Here is a 21,951-nt window from a genome sequence, read left to right as displayed (position 1 = left end):
TTTCAGGTTAGATGGTTGTGTTACAGTCCTAGTTAAATTGTTGTTTTTTTTTGTTTTTTTTTTTTAAGAAAATACATTTCTCTATTTTGCTTTTTGTCATTTTATATTTTCTAACCATTCCGCTAAACATAAAATATTTATTTAACATTGCATTTCTACATTGAATGTATTCTAGAGTTTTAAAAATACTTTTATAAATGCTATACAGTTTATAGAACACTTTAAAATACATTCCTAAGTGGCAGGCAGCCAGCAGCTGAAGAGGCATTGGAGTTATCTGCTTGTGAAGCAAAGGTGTCTACCAAACTATGAATGATACAAAAACTTTACTTGAAATTAAAGAGTACCCCAATAATGAGGTACAGAAAAACCGAGTACTAACTCTGGAAGACTGGCAAGAAAAGTGGGTGAGCTGCAACATTGCATTTCATCAAGAACAAGGACATCAGCTATTAAAGAAGCATTTGGATACTTTTCTTAATGGCAAGAGTGGACTCAGGATATTTTTTCCTCTTTGTGTAAAAGCAGTTGAGATGAGATGGTTTGCAGACCTGGGACACAGCGTAGTTGGTGTGAAGATCAGTGAACGTGGGATCTGAGAATTTTTTACAGAGCAGAATCTTTCTTACTCAGAAGAACCAATTGCTGAAGCCAAAGTATTTAAGGGTTCTTCGGGGAACATTTCATTGTACTGTTGCAGCATTTTTGATCTTTCCAGAGTAAATATTGGCAAATTTGACAGGATTTGGGATACAGGAGCCTTAGTTGCTGTTAATCCAGGTGATCGAGAATGCTATGTTGATATAATGTTGTCCCTAACAAGAAAAGGGTTCCACTACCTCACATCTGTTGTTTCTTATGATCCAACTAAACATGCAGGCCCACCATTTTATATTCCAGACACTGAAATTAGCAGGTTGTTTGGCACAAAATGTGATATTAATTGCCTTGAGAAAGTTGATGCTTTTGAAGAACGACATAAAAGTTGGGGAACTGACTACATATTTGAAAAGTTATATCTATTTACAGACAAAATCTAGCACATCAACTTGTTTCTGGGCAACTGGAAAATTATGCTGAGGCACGAAAATATAATGAATGACTCAGAAAATCATTTCACCAATCACATCACAGAACTTTGTTTAAAAATGCATATAAGTTTTTAGAGAAAAGCACATTCTAAAATGTTGGAGTGACTACCTTTGGAGAGGAGAGTGTAATTAGGGGTTAAAGCAGACTGTGTTTTACTTACAGATTGTAAAAAATTTTACCATCAGCATGTATTACTTGTATAATTAATATTTAAAAGAGAAATGCAATGCATAACAGAAATATAAGAAATGTAGAAAAATTGATGTTGAGTGTACTACTTTAATAAGATGCAAGGTAAAAAGAAAGAAATCTAAGAGGTTATATAAAATAATAATTTTTGCTATAAACACCACTTATGTACCCCTTTTCACATTTTGTCTCCTTATATAATATTATTATATGTAAGAGAAACAAATTTAAAAGTTTAAATGAACTAACTTATATGGAACCAAGTGTTTTTCCTAAATTGTAAAAATTTTATACATTTTTAAATTAAGTTTTTTCCTGAGTTTGGAAGTTTTTTGTTTCCTCTAGGTTGATCTTGTTTAAATGATAGACTTACATGACATACAGTGACTCCAGATTCATGATTTTTCATTATGAAAGTTTAGATTAGAATCTGTTTTTCATTAACACTAATTTTATTGAATCAAAACATTCCCCTCTACCTGCACTGCCTAATATCTAAAAGGATTAGATTGTTTAGCTCATGTTAACAAAATGATGTATTTTTATTAAAAATAAGTTATTTGTGTGCTGCAAATAAATAAGTAAATAAATAAATAAAATCCAAAAAAAGAGAAACACTGTTTATATTTTTATGAAAGAATTCTGTGGCCGGGGAGTGCAATTTATAAATCTTCTCTAAGCCAGGCCTTTGCCATCAATGCTAATTCAGTATTATCCAATTAGAAACTAAATCTTGAGACAGAACCTTAATTAATAAATGATATTAATGATTTCCTTAATGAAAGCCATTGTCGGTGCACATAGCCACGGAATAAGGGCTATGATTCAAACACTCATATTTGTCTCTCTGGCCTCTTTCTCAGATGATAAGCATGATCTGGGGCCTCTAAAATTTTTCTGAGTTTTTTGTGCCCCCAAAAATAAAATAGAGAACTAATTGCTGGTTGATGTTGAAGTTGGTTGCTAAATCACTTGTAAAGCGTGTTACCAATCCCAAATACATTACCAGCCCATCAAGTTGTGAGGGTAATAAGCAGCCCGGTGGCTGTGTTAACAAATAGCCCTTTTCCCGGGGCCACTTGCTGTTGCGTAGATAATCCATTTGCCTGAGCTCAGTACAGTTTTTAAAACAGTTCTCTTGATTGATTTTATACAAAAGATAACTGTGATCCATGACAGCAGATAATGTCCTTTTGTCTGAGATGTCTATTTTTCTAAGGCAAACATTTTTCAGACTGCAGGATGTTCTTCTCAGCATCATTTTGAAATTTCTGGCTGACTAACTTGTTGACAAATATTTTAAAACTATCTAAATTTCCACTCACGATTTGCTCATCAGAAAAAAACCTTTCACATCCTTGCCAGTTTCTTGGGTCAAATCTATCTAAAGTGAAGGCAGCCCAGCCCATTCTCGATTATCCTTGGTAATCAGATGCGGGGATGCCACCACGAATCAAAATCACAGAATGTTACCCGAAGCCTAATTTTAGCCAGCAGTTTCAGTCTTTTGCTCCACCAAGCCCTTTAGAGCTGGTAGCATGCAACTAAATGGATAAGTTTCCATGCTTGCCTCATCTCCATTATTCCCTGCTTTACTCTCAGGAGGGGGAGGGGATTGTGTAAATAAGGGGCCACCAAAATTAACAATAATAACAAAAGGCAGCTAAAGGAAAGGAGAAACCAAGGCATGGCTAAGATACACACTCAATATTACCTCCAGTGATCCATTTGTCTGTAAATTATTATAGATAATAAATTGCATGTCGTCCTCCATTTGGTTCAACACGACAACCTATTTGTGATTGTTACTGCTTTGGCTGCAGTTTAAGAATCTGGCTCTCTGTTTTCATAAAGGTAATCTGAAATTCTGAGGCAATGCTCTCTCTATATATTTACCGTAGAATCAGGATGATTGGATTGAAAACGTGTTGTGTGTTTTTAACACTGACTACATTACTTAATACTTTCATTTTCTGACAATACCAAATCTTTAAGAGGCGGTGTTAAATATTTTGAATGGTGCTATAGCCAGTGCATTTTGATGCTTGCACAGCTGGTTGTGCATCATAAATACAAAATTTTTTATCCAATGACCCAGCTTTAATTACCTCCAAGTTAGACTTGTTCAGTTTGTACAATTGTTGACTTACTGTATTTATGGAAATGGTGATTTCTACTAAATCAGTAGAAATTCTCATTTTTCAATAACAGAATGAACCCTGCTTGCCATATTCATGTTAATAACTGAATATAAAGAGAATGCTATAAAGAATCACAGCAAATACATTAATATTTCTTGTTTAAAATGTGTTATTATTTACAGTTCTTTGAAGATATTGCAAGGGGTTAATTGTATATTTATATCATATGTACTTTATAGCTTTTCCCCTCATATATCCAAGTGATTTTTATTTATATAAAACCACTAAATAAATTTTGTCCCCTTTAAAGATGGTCTGTGAATTTATGTATAAAATCTCTATTTTCTTGGCCTTAAGGGAACACTCCTAAAATTTAGCTGATGATTATCTGGTGGTTCTTTCCCCTGGAACTGTGTTTCTCCACGTGTGGTCGTAGAACCACCTAGAGAAAATCATCTAAGGTGATTGTTAAAAGTGCAAGGTCCGACTATTAAATTTAAAATGCACACACCTTTTAATCCAACAGTTGTATTTAAAAAAAATTTTCCTACATACTTACAAACACAAATGAACAAGGATTTTTTTTTTTTTTTGCATTATTGCTTGCTATAGAATAGACTGGAAATAATTTAAAGGACTGTTAAATAAAGTATGGTATAAACAACCATTCAATGAAATTTACTATACAACTATTTAAAAAAAAAGATCTACATGTAGGGTTAAGAAACAGTATCCAAGACATATTGCTAAAAGAAAACAGACAGAAAAATATGTTCAATATGCTTCCAATTGTGTTGGAAAAAATGGATTCATACATATATGGACTTGTATATGTATAGAATATTCCTAGGGGTAAAAAAAAGAAAGAAAACATGAACGGTGGGAGGGAAACTTGGGAATTTGGTAGATCTGACTTTTTTTCATTGAGCACATATTACATTTTCGACTTAAATATGATAACTAAAATTATTTTAAATGCAGGTTCCTGGGCCTACTTAAAACCTAATGAATTGGAATCTTGGGGAATGTGGCCCAGAAATCTGCTTTTTAGACAGGCTCAGTTGATTCTTATGCACACTAAAATTGGAGACTCCCTTTCTACATATTTAAGAGCACAATATTCTAATCAGTGTCAAATACTGTCCTGACTCTCTTTCATTGATTATTTTCTTTTCTACAGCATTCTGGTCGATTACTATTTATGGAAAACTCAGAATGAATAATTTATTCTACAAAGTCTTTTGGCTTATATGGTCCTTTTCCAATGTACAGATGGTAACCTGGGCTTCTGTAAGAGCCAGAGAAGGCTGGTGCAAAGTCCTGCCCTCAAGGAGCCTGCTTGCAGAAGTCAGATGCTATTGCAGGGCACTAAAAGTGACAGTATGACAACAAAGCTAAGGGAAATATGACTTGTAACCTGTTTAAGTAAAACTGTATTGGTTATATAACAGATACAGAGAAGTTCAATAAAATGATTGAAGAACTGTCACTGGAAAATGATAGGTATTTGCCAAATGAAAAGTACAAACCATAAAGGCTAAACTTGGAGTTTTCAAACTCTTTGGTCTCAGGTCCCCTTTACACTCTTAAAAATCAACAGGATCCCAAAGATCTTTTGGAGTTGCAGGCTTTATTGATAATTACCATATTAGAAATCAAAACTGAGAAATTAAAAATACGTATTTATGTATTAATTATTTAAAATAACAATAATAAATCTATTATGTTAATATAAATAATTTTTAATCAAAAGTAACTATATTTTCCCCCCCAAAATTTGGAAAGAATAATTGGCATTGTTTTACATTTTTTCAAATTTCTTTACTATCTGGCTTAATAGAGGATAGCTGGATTCTCATATTTGCTTCAGCTTTCAACCTGTTGTGATATGTGGTTTTGATTGATATGCATGAAGCAAATTCAGCTTCACACGAATATGTAGTTGGAAAGGGGAGGAGCAATTTACTAGTGTTTTGAGATCATTGTGGATACATTTTTTTTTTTTTTTGATACCACACCAAAACTCAACAATTGGTTTTCTTAAATTAAGATTAGTCACAGTGTGGAATCTGAAACCATATCAGTGAACTTTCTGTGCAATATTGCATTAAAATCCATTGATCTGTCTTGCACTTTGAATGGATCTTTCACACATTTATGATTTTGTAATGTAATACATTGTCATTTGGAAAATATCAGTCCATTGAGTTATGTAGATCTTCCAAATGTTTTCATAATTCATACCATCATTTAAAACCACATGTTGTTATTGCACGATTCCATTTATATGAAATGTCCAGAGCAGGCACAGCCATAGAGACAGTTGTGGATTAATGCCAGAGGCTGTGGGGGGCAATGGAAATGGGGAGAACTGCGAATGGGTTTCTTTTGGGGGCAATGAAAATGTTCCTGAACTAGAAAATGGTGATCACCACACACCTTTACAAATGCACTAAAAACCACTTAATTGTTCTCTTTAAAAGGGTGAATTTTATGATATGTGAATTATGTATCAATAAAAATATCACATATTCATGTCACCACCAAACTCATCAAAAAAGTCTTTAAGGATTGGTAAGTGGACAAGCTCATGGTAGTTGACATATTATTCTTGGCAACAAGTACTTAGGTGCTTTCCTTGAATGGCAGCCTCTTTTGAAATGTGTCTGCCAGATGTAAAAATGACTGGTGCATGAAACAAAAGCAGCTGGTTTATCCTGCAACTCAGTTACAGCTGATGTGCTTTATGTATACTTCCCATTTGGTCATACAGAATATTAGAAAGATGTGAACTCAAGGGTGAAGACTTAATAAAAATAATTTTTACTGCTTCATTGAGGATATTCTTAAGTGACTCTGGCGATTGATTACTGCAAGTACATGGTGGTGAAGAACATTGACTCTAGTACAGTTTGGTGTCATTGGTTTGTTGACGTTGCTAAGGTGACAGAGGTTTCACACACCATTGCTTTGGCACCATCAGTGCAATGGTCACCACAGTTTTTCCAGAATCAACCATGAGAATCAATAAAGCGGTTCAACACTCAGTGCCACTTGTGTTTGTCTTTAAACATTCACATAAAAGAAGATCTCCAGTGATTACTTGGGCTAACACTGGATGAATGCAAGCAAGCAAGTCCAGCCACATCTATTGATTTGTCCATTCCTAAGGCAAAAGTACAATACTGCAGACAAGGTATTAACTCAGCCTTCAAGTCTGCAGCTAAATCTTTAATTTGACAAGCAACTGTATCGTTAGGAAGCGGCACTGTTCTTTCTTTTGCTGACTTCCCATCCAGCAGGCATCCAGCAGTGTCAGCTGTACCAGGCTTGTGTGCCTTTCCCCAGGCAATTCAGTACAATAACTTACTCTGTGTGGTATTGCAGTGGCTTTTTCATTTCTGAAAAGCTGTAATGATCAATTTTGGGCTTTTAACAAGCTCATCACATCTACATTTAAAATATTCAATACCTTTTTCTTTTAACTCTGAATGATCACTCTCAAAATTATGCCCCAACTTAAGAGGTACCAAAAAGGTAAATTTTTAACATCTATAAAGCCAAGGGAAAGATATGTTTTGTGTTGTATTTTTGTTTTCATGTTTACAGTGTTTTATATAGTAGATTTTCTCTTCCGTGAGTTTGAGAACTGTCAGTTTCATCTTTTTCAGCATCTTTAAACTTGGAGGGTGTAGCTATGGGCTAAGAAAGTGAGATTTCTAATCTCCCCCTTTAAAGCCAATGATCCATCCTTAAATATAATAAAATATATTATAAATAAATTTTCTTTTATGTGAGAATAAAATATTAAGTTCTAAAATAAGTTTTAAAGTTTAAAAATTTAAAAATCATTTTGAAAACTTTTTAAATATTATTGCAAAATAAGGAAACAAAGCATACATACATCTCGTTGTGTTTCCACATAGGAACAAAGAAAACTTCAGGATATAAAAATAACAATTTAGTGGATAATGATGTTACGTAAATTTTAGAAGGTATAACAAAGATAACTAGCAACAGCACAGGAGAAGTACTGAAAACAAACGAAGTTAATCTCTGAAAAAAGCAACATATTTTTACCCTAAACCTAGTACCTTAGAAAATTCCAGAAAACACAGAAGTAACACACATTCCGTTAGCCTTCATTTAGTCTCTGGAATATTCCACTGTTCACTTATGAGAGAATGAGTGGAAAAGGCACATTATATCTTAGTATTATTGTGAAGATAATTTGACTTCACAGACCTCTGGAACCCCCAAAGGTCCCTACACCCCACTTTGAGGACTACTGTGCTAGAGGAATCAGAGAATTCACTGGAAGTATAAGTGGTCTTGAAAGCAGGGCGTGATGTGAGTAGGGGCCGGCATTATGGTTGAAGCAAGGGGAGAACAACATGGGTAAAAAGCACAGAGGAGGAAAGCAAAGGAGGCCTTCAGGATAAGTGAATGATCTGAAGAAAAGAGACTAGGATTAGGGAGGGGACCAGACTGATGAGGTAGGTGAGGGTTGTTTGTACAGAGTGTTGAAGACAAGGTAAGAAGGCTGATTGTCAAATCATGTGTCTCTTAAAGGCAGGATGGAGTGGGAGGAGCATATCCCACCTGGAGGAGCCTATCAGACTCTCCAAGGAAGGGTTTTCAAACTCCACCACCCTCCTACACCCCTCCAAGTAAGCTCCATGAGAACAGGGGCTGGTCCATCTTCCTCCACAGCATTCCCAAGAGCTCAGTGTCTGCAAGCACAAAGCAGACCCTTAGAAAACCCTGGTGAAAGCCCTCTTGAAGTGAGTCACATTTACGATGGTGGGTCTCGTGTCCCTCAGTGTGCTGAGTGGGAAAGAACATCAGCTCTGCCATCGCCAAGCTCTGCCATCTCCCAGCTCTATCCTGGGCACCATCCCATGGGCCTTGGATTCTGGAGCAACCCTTTAGAGCCTAATCTGGTGATGCGTAGAGGAGCATCTGCAGTACACGTAGGAGTGGGAACAGGAGAAGTATCCTGCAAAGATGGAAGAAAAGGAGCAGTCAGAGAGTAGGAAGTAAAGCTGTCTAGTGCAGAACCTTGGACTTTACAAGAGAAAAAGTTGAACATGTACTGACTTAGAAATTGCTTGAGGGCAGGACTGTGTCGTGCTACACGAGGATCCCAGTGCTTGGACCCGTGCTTGACACAGAGTGGCCAATAAATAAATAGTATTTGAAAACTAACCATGAGCGCTGAGAAGAGGTGACTGGATTTGAAACTCATGGTTGCACCTAAGGGGGTAGTTTCAGAGGAATGCCAATGGAGGGTGAAGAAATGCAGGGAGGCTAGAAGACAGAGTGGAAGCAGGGAGTACAGATTTATTGTTAAAAGAAGTTTGGTGGTTAACGAGGGCAACAGGATGGCAGCAAGAAGGGACAGTAAGATGATGACGTTCCATTCAAGGAGAGACCTATATATAAGGGAAGAAAAGTATTGGGAATCTCTGACGAGGAGAGACTCAAGATGTAGGAGAACAAGGAGACAGGAAAGTCTGTGACCCCTGACAATGCGGAGAGGTGAACACTGGAAATGAGGACCCCCTCCCTCTAAAGGTAGAAGAAAGAAAAGGCAGTGCCAAGGAGAGAGCTGTTTAAAACAGGAGAGAAAAGCAGCTGTGAAGTTCCTGCTGATAAAATTAATCTCTGGAAAGTGGGAGGTAAGATTCTGAAGAACCACATGAGAAGTCCAGAAAATAGAGGAGATAACAAGAGGGCTGTTAAGGCAACAGTAAGATACCAAAGGAACCAACCCAGTCTGCTTCTGCCACCTGCTGAGGAAGCACATCTGAGGTTCTCCAGCAATGTTCTGCAGTCCGACGGCAAGGAAGTGGAAATACTGATGGCTAAAGGGGCAAGAGGGTTTCAGGTGGGCTTCACTGATCATAGAGTCCAGGGATGGGAGAGATAAATGGAAACAGAAGGAGTGGTAAGAGGCTCAGCTTGGGGCAGAGACCAGATTCAGCAGGTGTAAGTATTTGGAAGAAGAGGCAGGTAGGGAAGCTTTCTTTAGAAAGGGGCAGCTCCACAGCTGAGATCTCAGGTGTGAATGTGGTGGGTTGATGGGTCACGTTGGCCATGCTGGAGATTGGAGATCTCCAAAGTCAAAACGTTCCAGGAACAGTAGGGTGGGAGGGAATGTTGATGTTGAATTGCAACGAACAAGAAGACACATTTGTCATGTGGGAAAGGGGACTCGAGTTATGGTGGGCAGCAGAGATCCCTGGAGATGTAGTAAAAGTATGACAGATAGACCGTGTGGCTCTCCAACTAGGCAAAGCAGAGAGGGTTGGGTTGAAGGTCTCAAACTGGCACTGGAGAGCAAGAAGAGAGCTGACCACACTTCCTCTCTACTGTCAAGGGAAGTAGCATGGGGTAAGAGTTCCTTGGGAGGGGCTGGTTTCCAAATGGTCAATAGATGAAAGGGGCAGGAAGCAGAAAACACTGAGTCTGGCAGTGGACTCTGAGTCATCCCATTTATTCAATCTAGTAGTTTTCCATAAGAGTGTAAAAATTTACTCCTCACTTATTATTTAAATGAAATTAAGTCATTTGTTTAATAGGAAAAAAAGGGCAATAATTTAAATTCCATCAAAATTAGAATGGTCTGTTTAGAATGCTCAAGGCCTCCTTATAATTTCAAATGAGACCTCAGGCAAATCACATCACCTTTTGAAGTTCCATTGGTAAAATGGGGTGTGGCATTTGTGGTTAAGTACATAGACTTAGCAGATACAGCTTTGAATCTCGGCATTACCACCTGCTAGTTAGGAAATCTTGTGAAAATTAACTGTTGCTCCCTGAGAATATTTTTTTTAATTCATTTTATTGAGATATATTCACATACCATGCAGTCATACAAAACAAAGCATACATTCAATTGTTCACAGTACCATTATATAGTTGTGCATCTATCACCAAAATCAATTCCTGACACCTTCATTACCACACACAAAAATAACAAGAATAAAAACTAAAGTGTAAAGGAGCAATTAAAATAAAAAAAGAACATTGGGTGCCTTTGTTTGTTTGTTTTCCTTCCCCCATTTTTCTATTCATCCATCCATAAACTAGACAAAGGGGAGTGTGGTCCATATGGCTTTCCCAATCACATTTTCACCCCTCATAAGCTACATTTTTATACAATCGCCTTCAAGATTTATAGGTTCCGGGTTGTAGTTTGATGGTTTCCCTGAGAAAATTTTAACCATTGCTTTCTCTATTGCAACTACTGAACTCTGACATGGTAATACAAAAGCAGCCATAGATAATACATAAACTGTGTTCCAATAAAACTTTATTTACATAATAAATGGATGATGAAAAACTTTGGGTAATGATGGTGATAATGGTAGCACAACACTATAAATGTAACTACTGCCACTGAATTGTACACTTAAAATAGTTAAAATGGCAAATTTTGTGTTATATATTTGATACCACAAGAAAAAAAAATTTTTTAAACAAATGTTTTTAGGTCATTTTATATCATTCTTCCACATTCTGAGAGTTGGTTTGGGGTAACAAATGAAAACTGAAGAGTGCAGTGTACAGAAGCAGCTCACAAAACAAGATGCGTGGTATTTACTGATTACCCTTACATTTGACCCCCTCCCAGCCCCCAATGATCATCTCAGCCTAAATCCTTGGGCCTACTCTGTAAAATAAAACGTTTTGGATTCTATTTTACTAAGGTTTACAGCACTGACTATGCCAACCTACTCAGGGAAAAGTAATAATAGAAGTTGACATTGAGTAAATTATATTTATTTTTTAATTTATAAATTAAATAATCACATTTGCTATTGTTTATAATTGTTCTTAGAATACTGAATATATAAATCATCAGAAAATATCAGTATTTTTCTTGTAAATAACTGAGCAGTAATACATGTGCCTGAAAAGATGAGAAAAGGCAAGATTGTAAAATACTACGGCATTTCACTTTGAAATGTTATGTCATAAACAAAGCAGACCGATCCATCCACATGAAAGTGGTTAATAGGGCAGAGAGGCAAGGCCATCATTGCACATTATTATCCAGTGTGATTGTCCCGTGGGCTCCAACGTGAAAACGCAGGGGAAGGGGTGGGGGAGGCAAACTGCTTCAGCCACTAAGGACGCTGCCGCCACCACACTGGATTTAAGGTGGATGATACTGTAACCAAGAAGTTAGGATTTAAGGGATGGTTATGATTACTGAATTATTATATAGATATTCCTTTTTACTTTCTGGTATAATCAAGTAGACAGAGGCAAATACCTGAAATCTCTGAACTGTAATCCAGCTGCCTTGATCTCTGACGATGATTGTGTAGCCTTTATCCTTGTGCCCTTGTGATTGCAAAAACCTTATGACTGACCCTCATTTGTACCCATGTATCCAGTTTTTCGACTTTAGAGTCTTATGATCATTAAAGATGGCCCCCAATGTTTATTAATGAAGGGTATTGGCTCAGCCTAGAACTAACCCGTCCCAAGTACAAAGTTATCTTGATAACTGAAGCTGGATCTAACCAAAATGGGCCAGCCTGACATGTGCAGTGACTTAAACTTTAACCTACAAGTCACCTATACCTCATTATAATACTAAAAATCATGCCCATCGTCATATTAAGGCTGCCATTTTCCTGTGACTAAGCATGTGATCAATGTACGCATGCTCAATAATTAGAGCACCTCTAATTACATCATCTGGAGCCACTGTGCTCATTATCCTAAAAGCTGCCCATCTTTTAATACTATAAAACTTTCAGAATTACTGCAGCTCATGGAGACAGATTCACGCCTAGCAATAAACTCTTTCTCTCTTTGAAACCGTGTCTCAGGAATTGGTCATTTGAACACATCTGGCAGAGAATCCACTGCCTTGGTCATTAACAATACTGTTTATATTTTGGCAAAAATAATTATGGTCATGTAAGAAGGCATTCAGATTAATTGAGCAAGTAATTATTGGAATAATTTAATAGCTTATATTATTTAAACCATTATTTAACAATAGCCACTATATTAATAACTCTTATTTTTAATCATTATTTAACTTTAGCTTCTATTTTTATAGTCTTCAAATGGACAAATTTGTGTTCCTAATGATTCGTGTTGAATCTAGATTCTTATGCATGCTCATAATTAAGCTTTCAGAATCTCAGTTAGTTGATAAAATGCTACATATGAAACTTTTATGCTGTTTGCATTTTGCATAGATGTTACAAATGAATAGTAATTATGTATTTATACAGTTACGCTGGCCTACCAAATTGTTGTAACATTTGCATAGATACGGTATTAACCTATGTCGTCACTGAAAACCTGGCTGTGAGTGAAGTTCAGAATTGCTCTTCTGAACGTCAGGGAGAAGCAAGGCAGCGAGAAACGGGCAGATGCACATGCCCTCAGGCTGCCTGCCAGTCACCCTGCTCCCAGCCCTGGCAGAACCTCCACTCCGTGGGAAGGAGGGCTGGGTCTCTCACCAATCAAATCTTTGCCATGGACTTGGACAAAGTCCAAACACAACTTGACAGGCTCCTCATCTGCCAGGAAGCAGATTGTGCTTGATTGCACAGATGTCACTGGAGATCTATGACCAAGTTTTAAAGGTGTGTGGATGGGGTTAAAATCTGGTTTGGCGTCAACGCGGGTTTAGGGAAAAACAATAACCTGCGACTGAGCAGCAGCTATCGAGCTGTTCCAGAAGGACTTAGGTGAGGCAAACATGCAGTGTCCACTGCTTCTTTCTGCACCACTCGGGAGCTCGTGATGCAAAACAGGGAGTTCCTTTGGTGCAGGAGTTATATCAATTTTCCTAGGCAGGGAAGTGGAGGTTGCAGGGATGAAGAAATTGTAAGGCTAATAAGGTTATGTGAGGATAAAAAGTACCTCTGCTCCGTAACCTAAAAGGAGTCTAATAGATTATGCGCTGCTATGAGTTCATCATCTGGGGGTACTTCATGAGACAGTAAGAAGAAAAATAATTTAAATAACCCTTCCCAGTGAGGTAGAATTTTCTCCCTGTTCTCACCACTCTGCGAATTTAACAGAATGCAAACTGTAATTATTTTTCCACTTAGTTACTCATAACCAGCGTTCTTAAAAATCCATGTGGTGAAAAGTAGCAGCTGTCTGTGTTCTTTTGGGAAAGCAGCACCTGCTTAGAAGTGTTTATAAGTTTATTCAACAAGGAGAAGTCTTAGGAAATTGTACTTTGGACAAGGTCTGCAAGCAAAATACTTGGATGTCCCTCCAGTCATGACCCAGTGCCAGGTCAGAGGTTGGGGTGATGGAGCGTGGCATCTGGTGGGCTGGAGCCTGAATTCGGACTTAGCAGGAAAGAGCTGGGAAGGTGGCCGTGAGTAGAGACCCCCCCAGTCACCCACTCCATGGAGGGACTCGGATGACACAATAGCACCAGGAAATAACTCAAAAGCCCAAGTACCTTTTCCAATGCCTAGATAAAATATATATATGATATATAGTAAAAAAACTGCTAATAACCATGTATTATTATATTTATTATATATCTATTTATATTTGTATTTATGATACGTTTCTTGTATTTTATACAGCAGAAGGCACGTATCTTACTGGTGTCAGGGTGTGGGAAGATAGGGAGGCCTTGACGGGGAGGGCTTCCGGTCCTGCAGCCCTTGTACATGGGGGTCACTCCCAGGTGACCAGGACATGGCACAGGCGAGGCACGGGAGAGCTGGGTTTTGCAGCATTTGTGTGCAAATACTTTATGCTTTTCACATGGCTCCTTGAATCAGCAAAACCACTTCATTCTTAAGAAAAGGAAGCAGAAGAGATTTGGACACTTAAGGAAAACATACGGCCATGCCTCAGCTCCCCTGCTGGAAGATATGACTCTAAACTTGCTCCTTCCATATCTGGCTTCCGTGTTTCTGCTTCCTCTTGCGGAGCTGCCGCTGGAGCTGGAGCTTGTTGGTGAAGAACATCTGCTTCCAGCCGATATCCTCCGCCAGGGCCCGCATATCCGGGGTGATGGTGTCACACGCAGACTGGACGATCTGCTCCCACAGTTGGTTGGACATGCACAGCTGTGGGCGGAAAAGTCAGAAGTGGGTTACATCACAGCTGGGGTAAGGAGACGGCCTTCGCTCACTCACAAAGTCACGGTCGAACTCCGGCTGCCTGTGAGTCAGTGCATGAAAGGCTACATGTGTACAAAGATGTGCCAGACATACCTCCTGCCTGAAGGAGGTGCCTTTGAAGAAGGGGGCAAGTGGCACAAATATCCCAGGGACAGAGCAAACTTGGTCAGTGGAAGAAACCAGGTCCTGATCTCATTTAAGATGCTAAACATAAGACAGTTACATAGAGGACAGCCACATATACTACATTATATAGTTAATTTCCAATTACCCACCAAATAGAAGCTACAATGCTGCAGTGAACCAAACTTCCCCTCAGTCCTGCCAGAGACCGCATTCACTTCTTGGGGTAGGAAATTGCTAACTCAGGCTGTGTTCATTTTATCCCAGGTGAAGCCAGCTTTCCCCCAATCCTGAGCTGTACAGCTGACACACTGGAGTGCACTGCACCCTACTTAGTGGGGAACTGCCTCAAAATGAACAAAGCAGCCCTCAGAGACTGCCAACCAGCCCACTGGCAATCCACCTGCCCACCATCCTGGTGCCAGGATCCCATCCACAGGTTTGCTCCCAGCCCTTCGTAAGCGTGCCCCCACGCCAAGCACCAGCATGGACCACAGACTCTGTCTACTTCCTAAGCCAGACTGGCACATGGCAAAGCGAGCCCTCCTCCAGGAGTAACCTTCCATATGTTCTTCTGCAGTCTGGGGGCTTTAACCAGGGGCCACAAGGTTAAGGACAGGTGAGGCCCTCCTGCCCAGTATTGGCACAGGGCCATGTCCCCCTTCCTCCAAGTTCAAAGATGCCAACCTTCAGCTTCCATTTACCCAAGATTTTCTAATATCCCTTTCTCAGTTAGCACATTAATCACAGCAACTACTCTCATTAGCCTCCTACTATGAAACACTATTAATATGGGGGCAGATTTCCTGACCCCTTCCCCAACATGCCCTCCAATCCTTCCTAAGTTAAAGCATCAGTTATAAGTGTCTCCAGTCTTTGCTATAGCCATAGTTTTCAGTGTATGCAAAAATGTGGATATTTAAAGGTGCTGGAATATTTGATGTTACAGACTGGAAACCCTGGTGCTCTAAGATTTCCCGCCTGGCTGTCTCCTGGCATCGTCCTTCCCGGAGCACATGTGCATTTGAGGGAAGTTAATAACCCACCTGATAGCCCCTTTCAACCATTCTATCCCATGGTCATCATATGAGAAAATCCAAGAGTGGAGGAGCAAGGCCTATTGGAGGGACAGAAGGACTCCAGTTCCTTTGCACTGACAGTGCCCCAGCACGCTGGTTTGGTGCCTCTTTCTGCTCGCACCCTCTCCAACACCCCTCCTCTGTAGATAACTGACTTCTCTAACAGGGTCAAAGAGAGGCAAGAAGCTGACGGCCCCCTCAAAGATCAGTAACGGTGGGAAACAAGATCATGGATAATGATCAGTGCAGATTACCTTCCTATGAATAATAAAGAGAACTGACTTAATTACTGATATAATAAAAATTAGGTTGAAATCATTATTTTCATCATTTACAATTCCTTTCCAGGGGGCAATTTTACCTCATAAGTAGGAGAGGCTGACAGGCCCCAGATGATCTCCTCAGATTCCAGAATACTAAATCCAACTCTTCCCTATTTCGAGAGGAGTCAGGGCCCTGGGAGTTTAGGCCTCTAGAAACACAGGCACAAACTGACTAAGAGGAAAAGGCACCTGAGAGCAAAAACAGCTATGCTGTTTTTTATGAACGTGCTGATACATTCACTTTATCCTGAAGGAAAGGGCCTTGCTCATGACCTAGTCATTTTTCCTTTCCCTAGAATTCATTTTAGTTTGGTGGACAGCTTTTAGCCTTGAGCAGTTTAGCCACAGCCAATCAGGAGGGCGGCTGAAAGACTGACAGCACAGAAGAAAGACTGACAGCACAGAACGATGACAGGTGAGAAACCAACACCAAGGGGGGAAACAGAAAAGAAAACCACAAACTTCAATCACTGCAGACTGAGACCATTTCACATGGAGGTAAGTTGTCCCACAATTTTCAATAGCCTTACGGTCAACATTCTTTCATTCATTCATTCACTTGTTCAATTTATTCATCCAAACTGTATGGAATGCCTATGGTACTGGACAGAAGTTCTTAGTTTCAGACCACAGAATCTATTCTAGCTAGGTTCAGTAGAAGAGGACTGATCAGAGGTAAAAGGTACTTTGCAGAATAGCTAACAGGTTCAATGTTGTACAGCCAGGAACAACAGCAGCCAGATTTTAAAAAACAAAAAACAAAACAAAATAGACTGTTCTAGTGGAAATCTCACTGTTTCTGTTCCCCAACACTCGGCACCCAGGATGCTATGATGGTGAGGACCAGACCCGTGGCCCTGCCCCTTTTGCCTCCACCATGTGCTTGCAGGAAGAGCAGGTCTCCGTGGGCATGGCGGTTGCCCCACCTTGCTCGCGTCTTCCTTTCAAGACTCAGGCCGGTAGGTCCATTTGACAGAGCCTACGCTACATCCCACATACCAGTTGCAAAGATATCTGGGAAATGTAATATTTTTCTTTCTAACCTTTGCAGAACACAAAGGCAACTCCTAGCATGAGGGAGTTGACACGGGTGTTGAACAAGCCAATCCCCCATATCTTCCTCAGTCCAACCTTTTCCTCGCTATTATTATCCAAACATACCTTTCTTCCCACACTTGAACTTCCAAATGACACAGTGGTGACAACATGCTCCCAACTAATGCAGACTAACTCTCCTTCATACCATCAAAAACATGTTTGTCTTCTACCTTCACCTCCACGCCCTGCTGCTAGGTCTCATCAGTCATTATAAACCTCTGGGTGATGTTTGTTACTTCTAGCAAATCCCAATTCATCTTTATATCCTATGCACTAGAAGTATGGCTAGTCAGCACCAATTTACCTTAAATAAAGTACAAGTAGAGGGAGAAAAATAAATGTACATATAACTGAGTAAGGAAAAAAATAAGGGTATCTACTATAGTTCTGCACAAGGCAGGAGCTGAATTGATGATTTTCTCCTTCTCTGCCTATTCCATCTTCCCTTTGTCCTCAGCCAGCACCTCAACTTGTCAAGATTCTGTATATGATGATATAAACCAAACCTTCTCTAATTCCTGCAGGCTTTGAGCACTTACAGGTTTTGCAGGTATAGGGTGTTTGTCTTCTGCCACATTAGAAGGTACCTGCAGGGACCTTCTGGGTTGCAGACATACTCTTCCCTAACTCACTGGGTAGCAGAAATTTTGTTTCTCCTTGATAATCACAATTAATGCCTTTTTTTTTTTAAACTGTACAGTGGCTTAGGAGCCCCAAATAACCTGGTAGCAATTGCAATATCTAGTTCACTGGAATTGTTGTTCTTCAGATGAAAGCATTCATCGTTTGGGTACCAAGACCTCTAAACCAGTAAAATCCAAAGTTATGGAGAAGGAAGCAATACTTTTTTCAAGATGGTGGTTATAAGAGAAGCTACACCCACTTTTTATCCTTCAGTTCTAGCTATGGAAGGAATGGGACCATATTCTGGTCTTGTTGACAGCATGCAGCACATCCTGTAAGACAGCACCCCAATTCTTGTAAAGCATTGCTCTTAGTGGACGAAGCAATGAGTCTCCAATAAACTATTGCATCATTCTTTAAGGTCAGCTGTTTCTGGATGATGAGCAGGAAATTTTGTGCCTACTCATTATGTTACTTTATTTGTTTAATAAATAAATGTATTTATTACAGCAAAATACTCAGAAGCAATGTTGTATGGCTTATCATGATGTTAAATAAGGCTTTCAGTAAATTTACATAACATGCTGCTGAAGAAGCATGGCAGGCAAGGAAGGCAAATCCACATCTAGAAGAGGTACCTCCTCCAGAGAGGACAAATACTGCCTCCTCCATGATAAAAAGAGTCCATGTAACTGACCTACCAATGAGCTACCGACGAGAACTTGTGCCTGGAGCATGGCACCTTACTGTGGGCTCGACATTCAGTCTGTTCTGTGACAAGAGCCAGATTAATCTTGATAAGCAGAGGTTCAGGTTTCTGAGTCCATGGATGACCATCCTGGCCACCTGGACACTTTATGAGTCCATTCAGCAAAGAAGCATCTGTCTAATTATTAGAAACCTCCTATGTATTAAATGTCCTTTGGTGAGCAGTCTTTATCCTTTGGACTTATTCTGAAAATTCATCCACATGCCTCTTTGTTGAAACTCATCATTAACCTCCCAATTGTGTCCTTTTCAAAACTCTGACCATCCAGCTAAACAATCAGCCTTCACTCAGCAGAAATCCAAGAGCTATTTCTCAAAAGGAAACTAGTTATTTGTACAAGCAGACATGGCTTTGCTCTAGCACCTGGAGATACAAGCTGTAATTTTCCTACTGGGGCATGCCACAGGTTTCAGCAAGGATCCAAATAGGTCACAGTCACTGACAACTCAGCAAGGCATCTAGGTTATCTGCTACTTCCTGCTCATGAGCATGATGTCATCAATGTGGACCCACATGTGAGAGTGCAATAGGATCAATATCTCTGTGATTTAAAAATCACCCACAGCCAGAGAGCTGGCTTAATCCTGAGGCAAAATGCTGATGGCGCACTGCTATCTCCACCAGATGAAGGCAAACCTGGTGTGGTGTTCTTATTGGAAAATGCAAGAAGATAGGAGGATGGCATGTCACAGGGTGGTAGAAGGGAAGAAGTGATAAGTGGATAGGTTGTGGATATATTTTGAAGGTAGAACTCATAAGACTTGCTAATGAATTAGATGGTGTGGGTGTATGAGGAAAAGAGAAGAATTAAGGATGAGCTTTTTGGCTTGAGCAGGTGGGTGAATGGTGTTGCCCATGACAGAAAAAATGAGACCACAAGAGAAGTAGATTTTGATGAATAAGCATGTGTGGGAGGAAATCAGGAGGCCTAGTTTTGACCTGTTAAACTTGAGGTGCTAAAAGTACATCTAAGTGGAAGTATTGAGTATTCAATTAGATATAAAAATAACAAGTTCAAGGGGGCAGCCTGGGCTGGAAACAGGTTTGCAGATTATCTGCATGTAAATGATAACTAAAGTCCTGGGACTAGATGTTATCATCTAGGCAAGACTATGGGTAGAAAAGATGGCCCAGGGAACAGCCTTAGGATACTCGACTCTAAACAATCAGAAATGGAGAAGTTTTAAGTAAGGGAGACTGGGAAGAAGCAAGAAAGTCTGGAGAGTGATCAAATGTGTCAAATGCTAATGACCAGTCAAATAAGATAAGAATTAAAAACTGATATGTAAACAAATGTACCACACTAACGCAAGGTGTTACTAATAGGGTGGTATATGAGAACTCTGTATTTTATATATTTTTTGCATAATATTTCCATAAACCTACAACTTCTTTAATAAAAAAACCTGATATGTAAGATGATGTTCAACAGTAACCTTGAGAAGAGCAATTTCAGTGGCACAGCAGGATGAATGTCTGGCTGGAGTGAGTCCAAGAGAGAAAGAACAGGAGAAGAGGAAATGGATATAGCAAGCCCAGAGAACGCTTTTGAGGAATTATGCTTTAAGAGCAAAAAGGGAAGAGGGATCAAGGCAAGTTTTTTGTTTTTCTTAATTATGTTTATGTGCTGATGGAAATGATCTAGTTGAGAGGGTAAAATTAATGATGTGGGATAAAAATGGGAGAAACTGCACAAGCAAAGTTGTTGAACAGGTGAGAGGAATTGAAATCCGGAAGTGTTGGTGTGGTCACAGGTTAACAAAATAGACAATTTATATTTACCAATCATAACAGAGTAGGGCAGAGCAAATGGGCAGAGGGACAGGCCCAGATAGAACTGGCAAGGAGACAATAAGGCAGTTCTCTTATTCTCTAGTGACTGCTTCTAATTTCTCAGTGAAATAAGAAGCCTCAACATCATTTGAGTTAAGAAATAGGAGGGCTCAGAGGAGTCTTTAGGAGAGAGAAGAAGGTGAAAACAGAGAAGAAGAGAAAATACCTCAGTTCTTTAGAGAAAGAGTATTATAAGCACAATGACTCTATAAAACATTGCCTTCAGTTCTGAGTTTTTTGTCATGCCAAGCACATATTGGAAAAAAATATGGTCCTCAGAAATCAGAAAAAGAGGAGAAATGAAGGGATGAAAGTCTCTTTTTCTAATATGGAGGATGTTTTTAAAGCAAGCAATTGTAATCAACACAACAGAATATTTTGTCACAACACTACCTTCAGATAAATGAATTTTGACAAATGCTTTTCCCTCATCTGGAGACCAAGTTTGTGGCAGAAATGGTGGTATTCATTGTACATTTCATCTGCTGGAATTTCCTGTTCCTTGCTGTTAAGTGGGTCTATGTAATTAGTTCTGCCAAAGGACTGTGGGTGGAAGTGATGTACCAAGCATAGAATAACTGCTGCATGACCCCCACGTTGTCTCTTTCCTGCCACATGTTTCAGGGGATGAAGCTACAAAATAGTGGAGTCTCCAACAGCCTGAGACCCTGAGTGACTCTGTGGAGCAGAGCCTTCCATTGACCCAAAATGGGTATGAATCATGAATGAAACAACACCTATTGCTATGTTAAGCTACTTGGATTGGGGGTTCTTTGTGAGCACAAGTCACAGTCTATAATCTAGTCTTTCCTGACATAGTTACTATGGCAAGGTTTTGAATTTTTCTAGTATATTGATATTTGCTAGACAGTATCCGACTGCAATTTAAGGATGGCTCCAAGCTTTGGGTATTTCACAATATTACAGGTAGATCCTTCTCACAGTGGAGCCCATTCAAAACGGAGTCATCTTGAAGTGATCCCATCAGCTAAACAATAAACCTCTATATACTCAAGCTATCTTCTGACGTTATCTCTTCCATGAGCTTAAACACCATGGATGGAAATGACTCATAGACAAATACCTAAAAGACACAAGGAAAAGAAATCTAAGTGATCACCATGATATATAAAGACATCAGTCTTAGAGCAAAATACTTGAGATAACACAGCAGTAACAATAATGCAGTCTTCCAAATAGACCAAACATTTGAAATATGTCTTAAGATGCTGAAATCTCCATTTCTGCCTTGCTTCCACATGGCCAGAGGAAGCAGATAGTTTCAAAGTGATTGGCTGTCCTTGAGGTACTTACCTGCTATAGTTTCTGTCTACTGAGAGGAAAAGAAACATTCCCATACTTAACTCCAACTCTATAAAAGACTTTTTTATATTCTTCAGATTCCAAGGTAGACAAGTTAACTAGCAAACATATTTGATTTGAATCCTGGTCCTGAAACTTAATAATTAAGTGGACATACTGCCTATTTTCTCTGAGCTAGTCTTCTCGTCTAATCTTGAGTTTTGTCATCTGAGGAGCAGAATAAAG

At 39.3% G+C, this 21,951-nt stretch overlaps 1 protein-coding gene and 1 pseudogene across 2 annotated transcripts in view; one reads left to right on the top strand and one right to left on the bottom strand.

Annotated features, from left to right (window-relative positions):
• Nucleotides 1-101: 101 nt before the first annotated feature.
• On the top strand, nucleotides 102-3,621 carry LOC119544306 (annotated as a pseudogene).
• A 10,316-nt stretch (nucleotides 3,622-13,937) lies between these two features.
• Nucleotides 13,938-21,951, bottom strand: part of FBXO36 (F-box protein 36) — a 132,037-nt gene continuing 124,023 nt past the window's right edge. For both annotated transcript variants that reach the window (XM_037849874.1, XM_037849873.1), the window contains exon 4: nucleotides 13,938-14,500. In XM_037849874.1, coding sequence (XP_037705802.1) covers nucleotides 14,309-14,500 — 192 coding nt within the window. In that variant the 3' untranslated portion in view covers nucleotides 13,938-14,308. The remainder of the gene's footprint in view (nucleotides 14,501-21,951) is intronic.

Source organism: Choloepus didactylus, chromosome 9 (assembly GCF_015220235.1).
Source record: "Choloepus didactylus isolate mChoDid1 chromosome 9, mChoDid1.pri, whole genome shotgun sequence".
NCBI lineage: Eukaryota > Metazoa > Chordata > Mammalia > Pilosa > Megalonychidae > Choloepus > Choloepus didactylus.
This window is presented reverse-complemented; position numbering and strand designations above follow the sequence as displayed.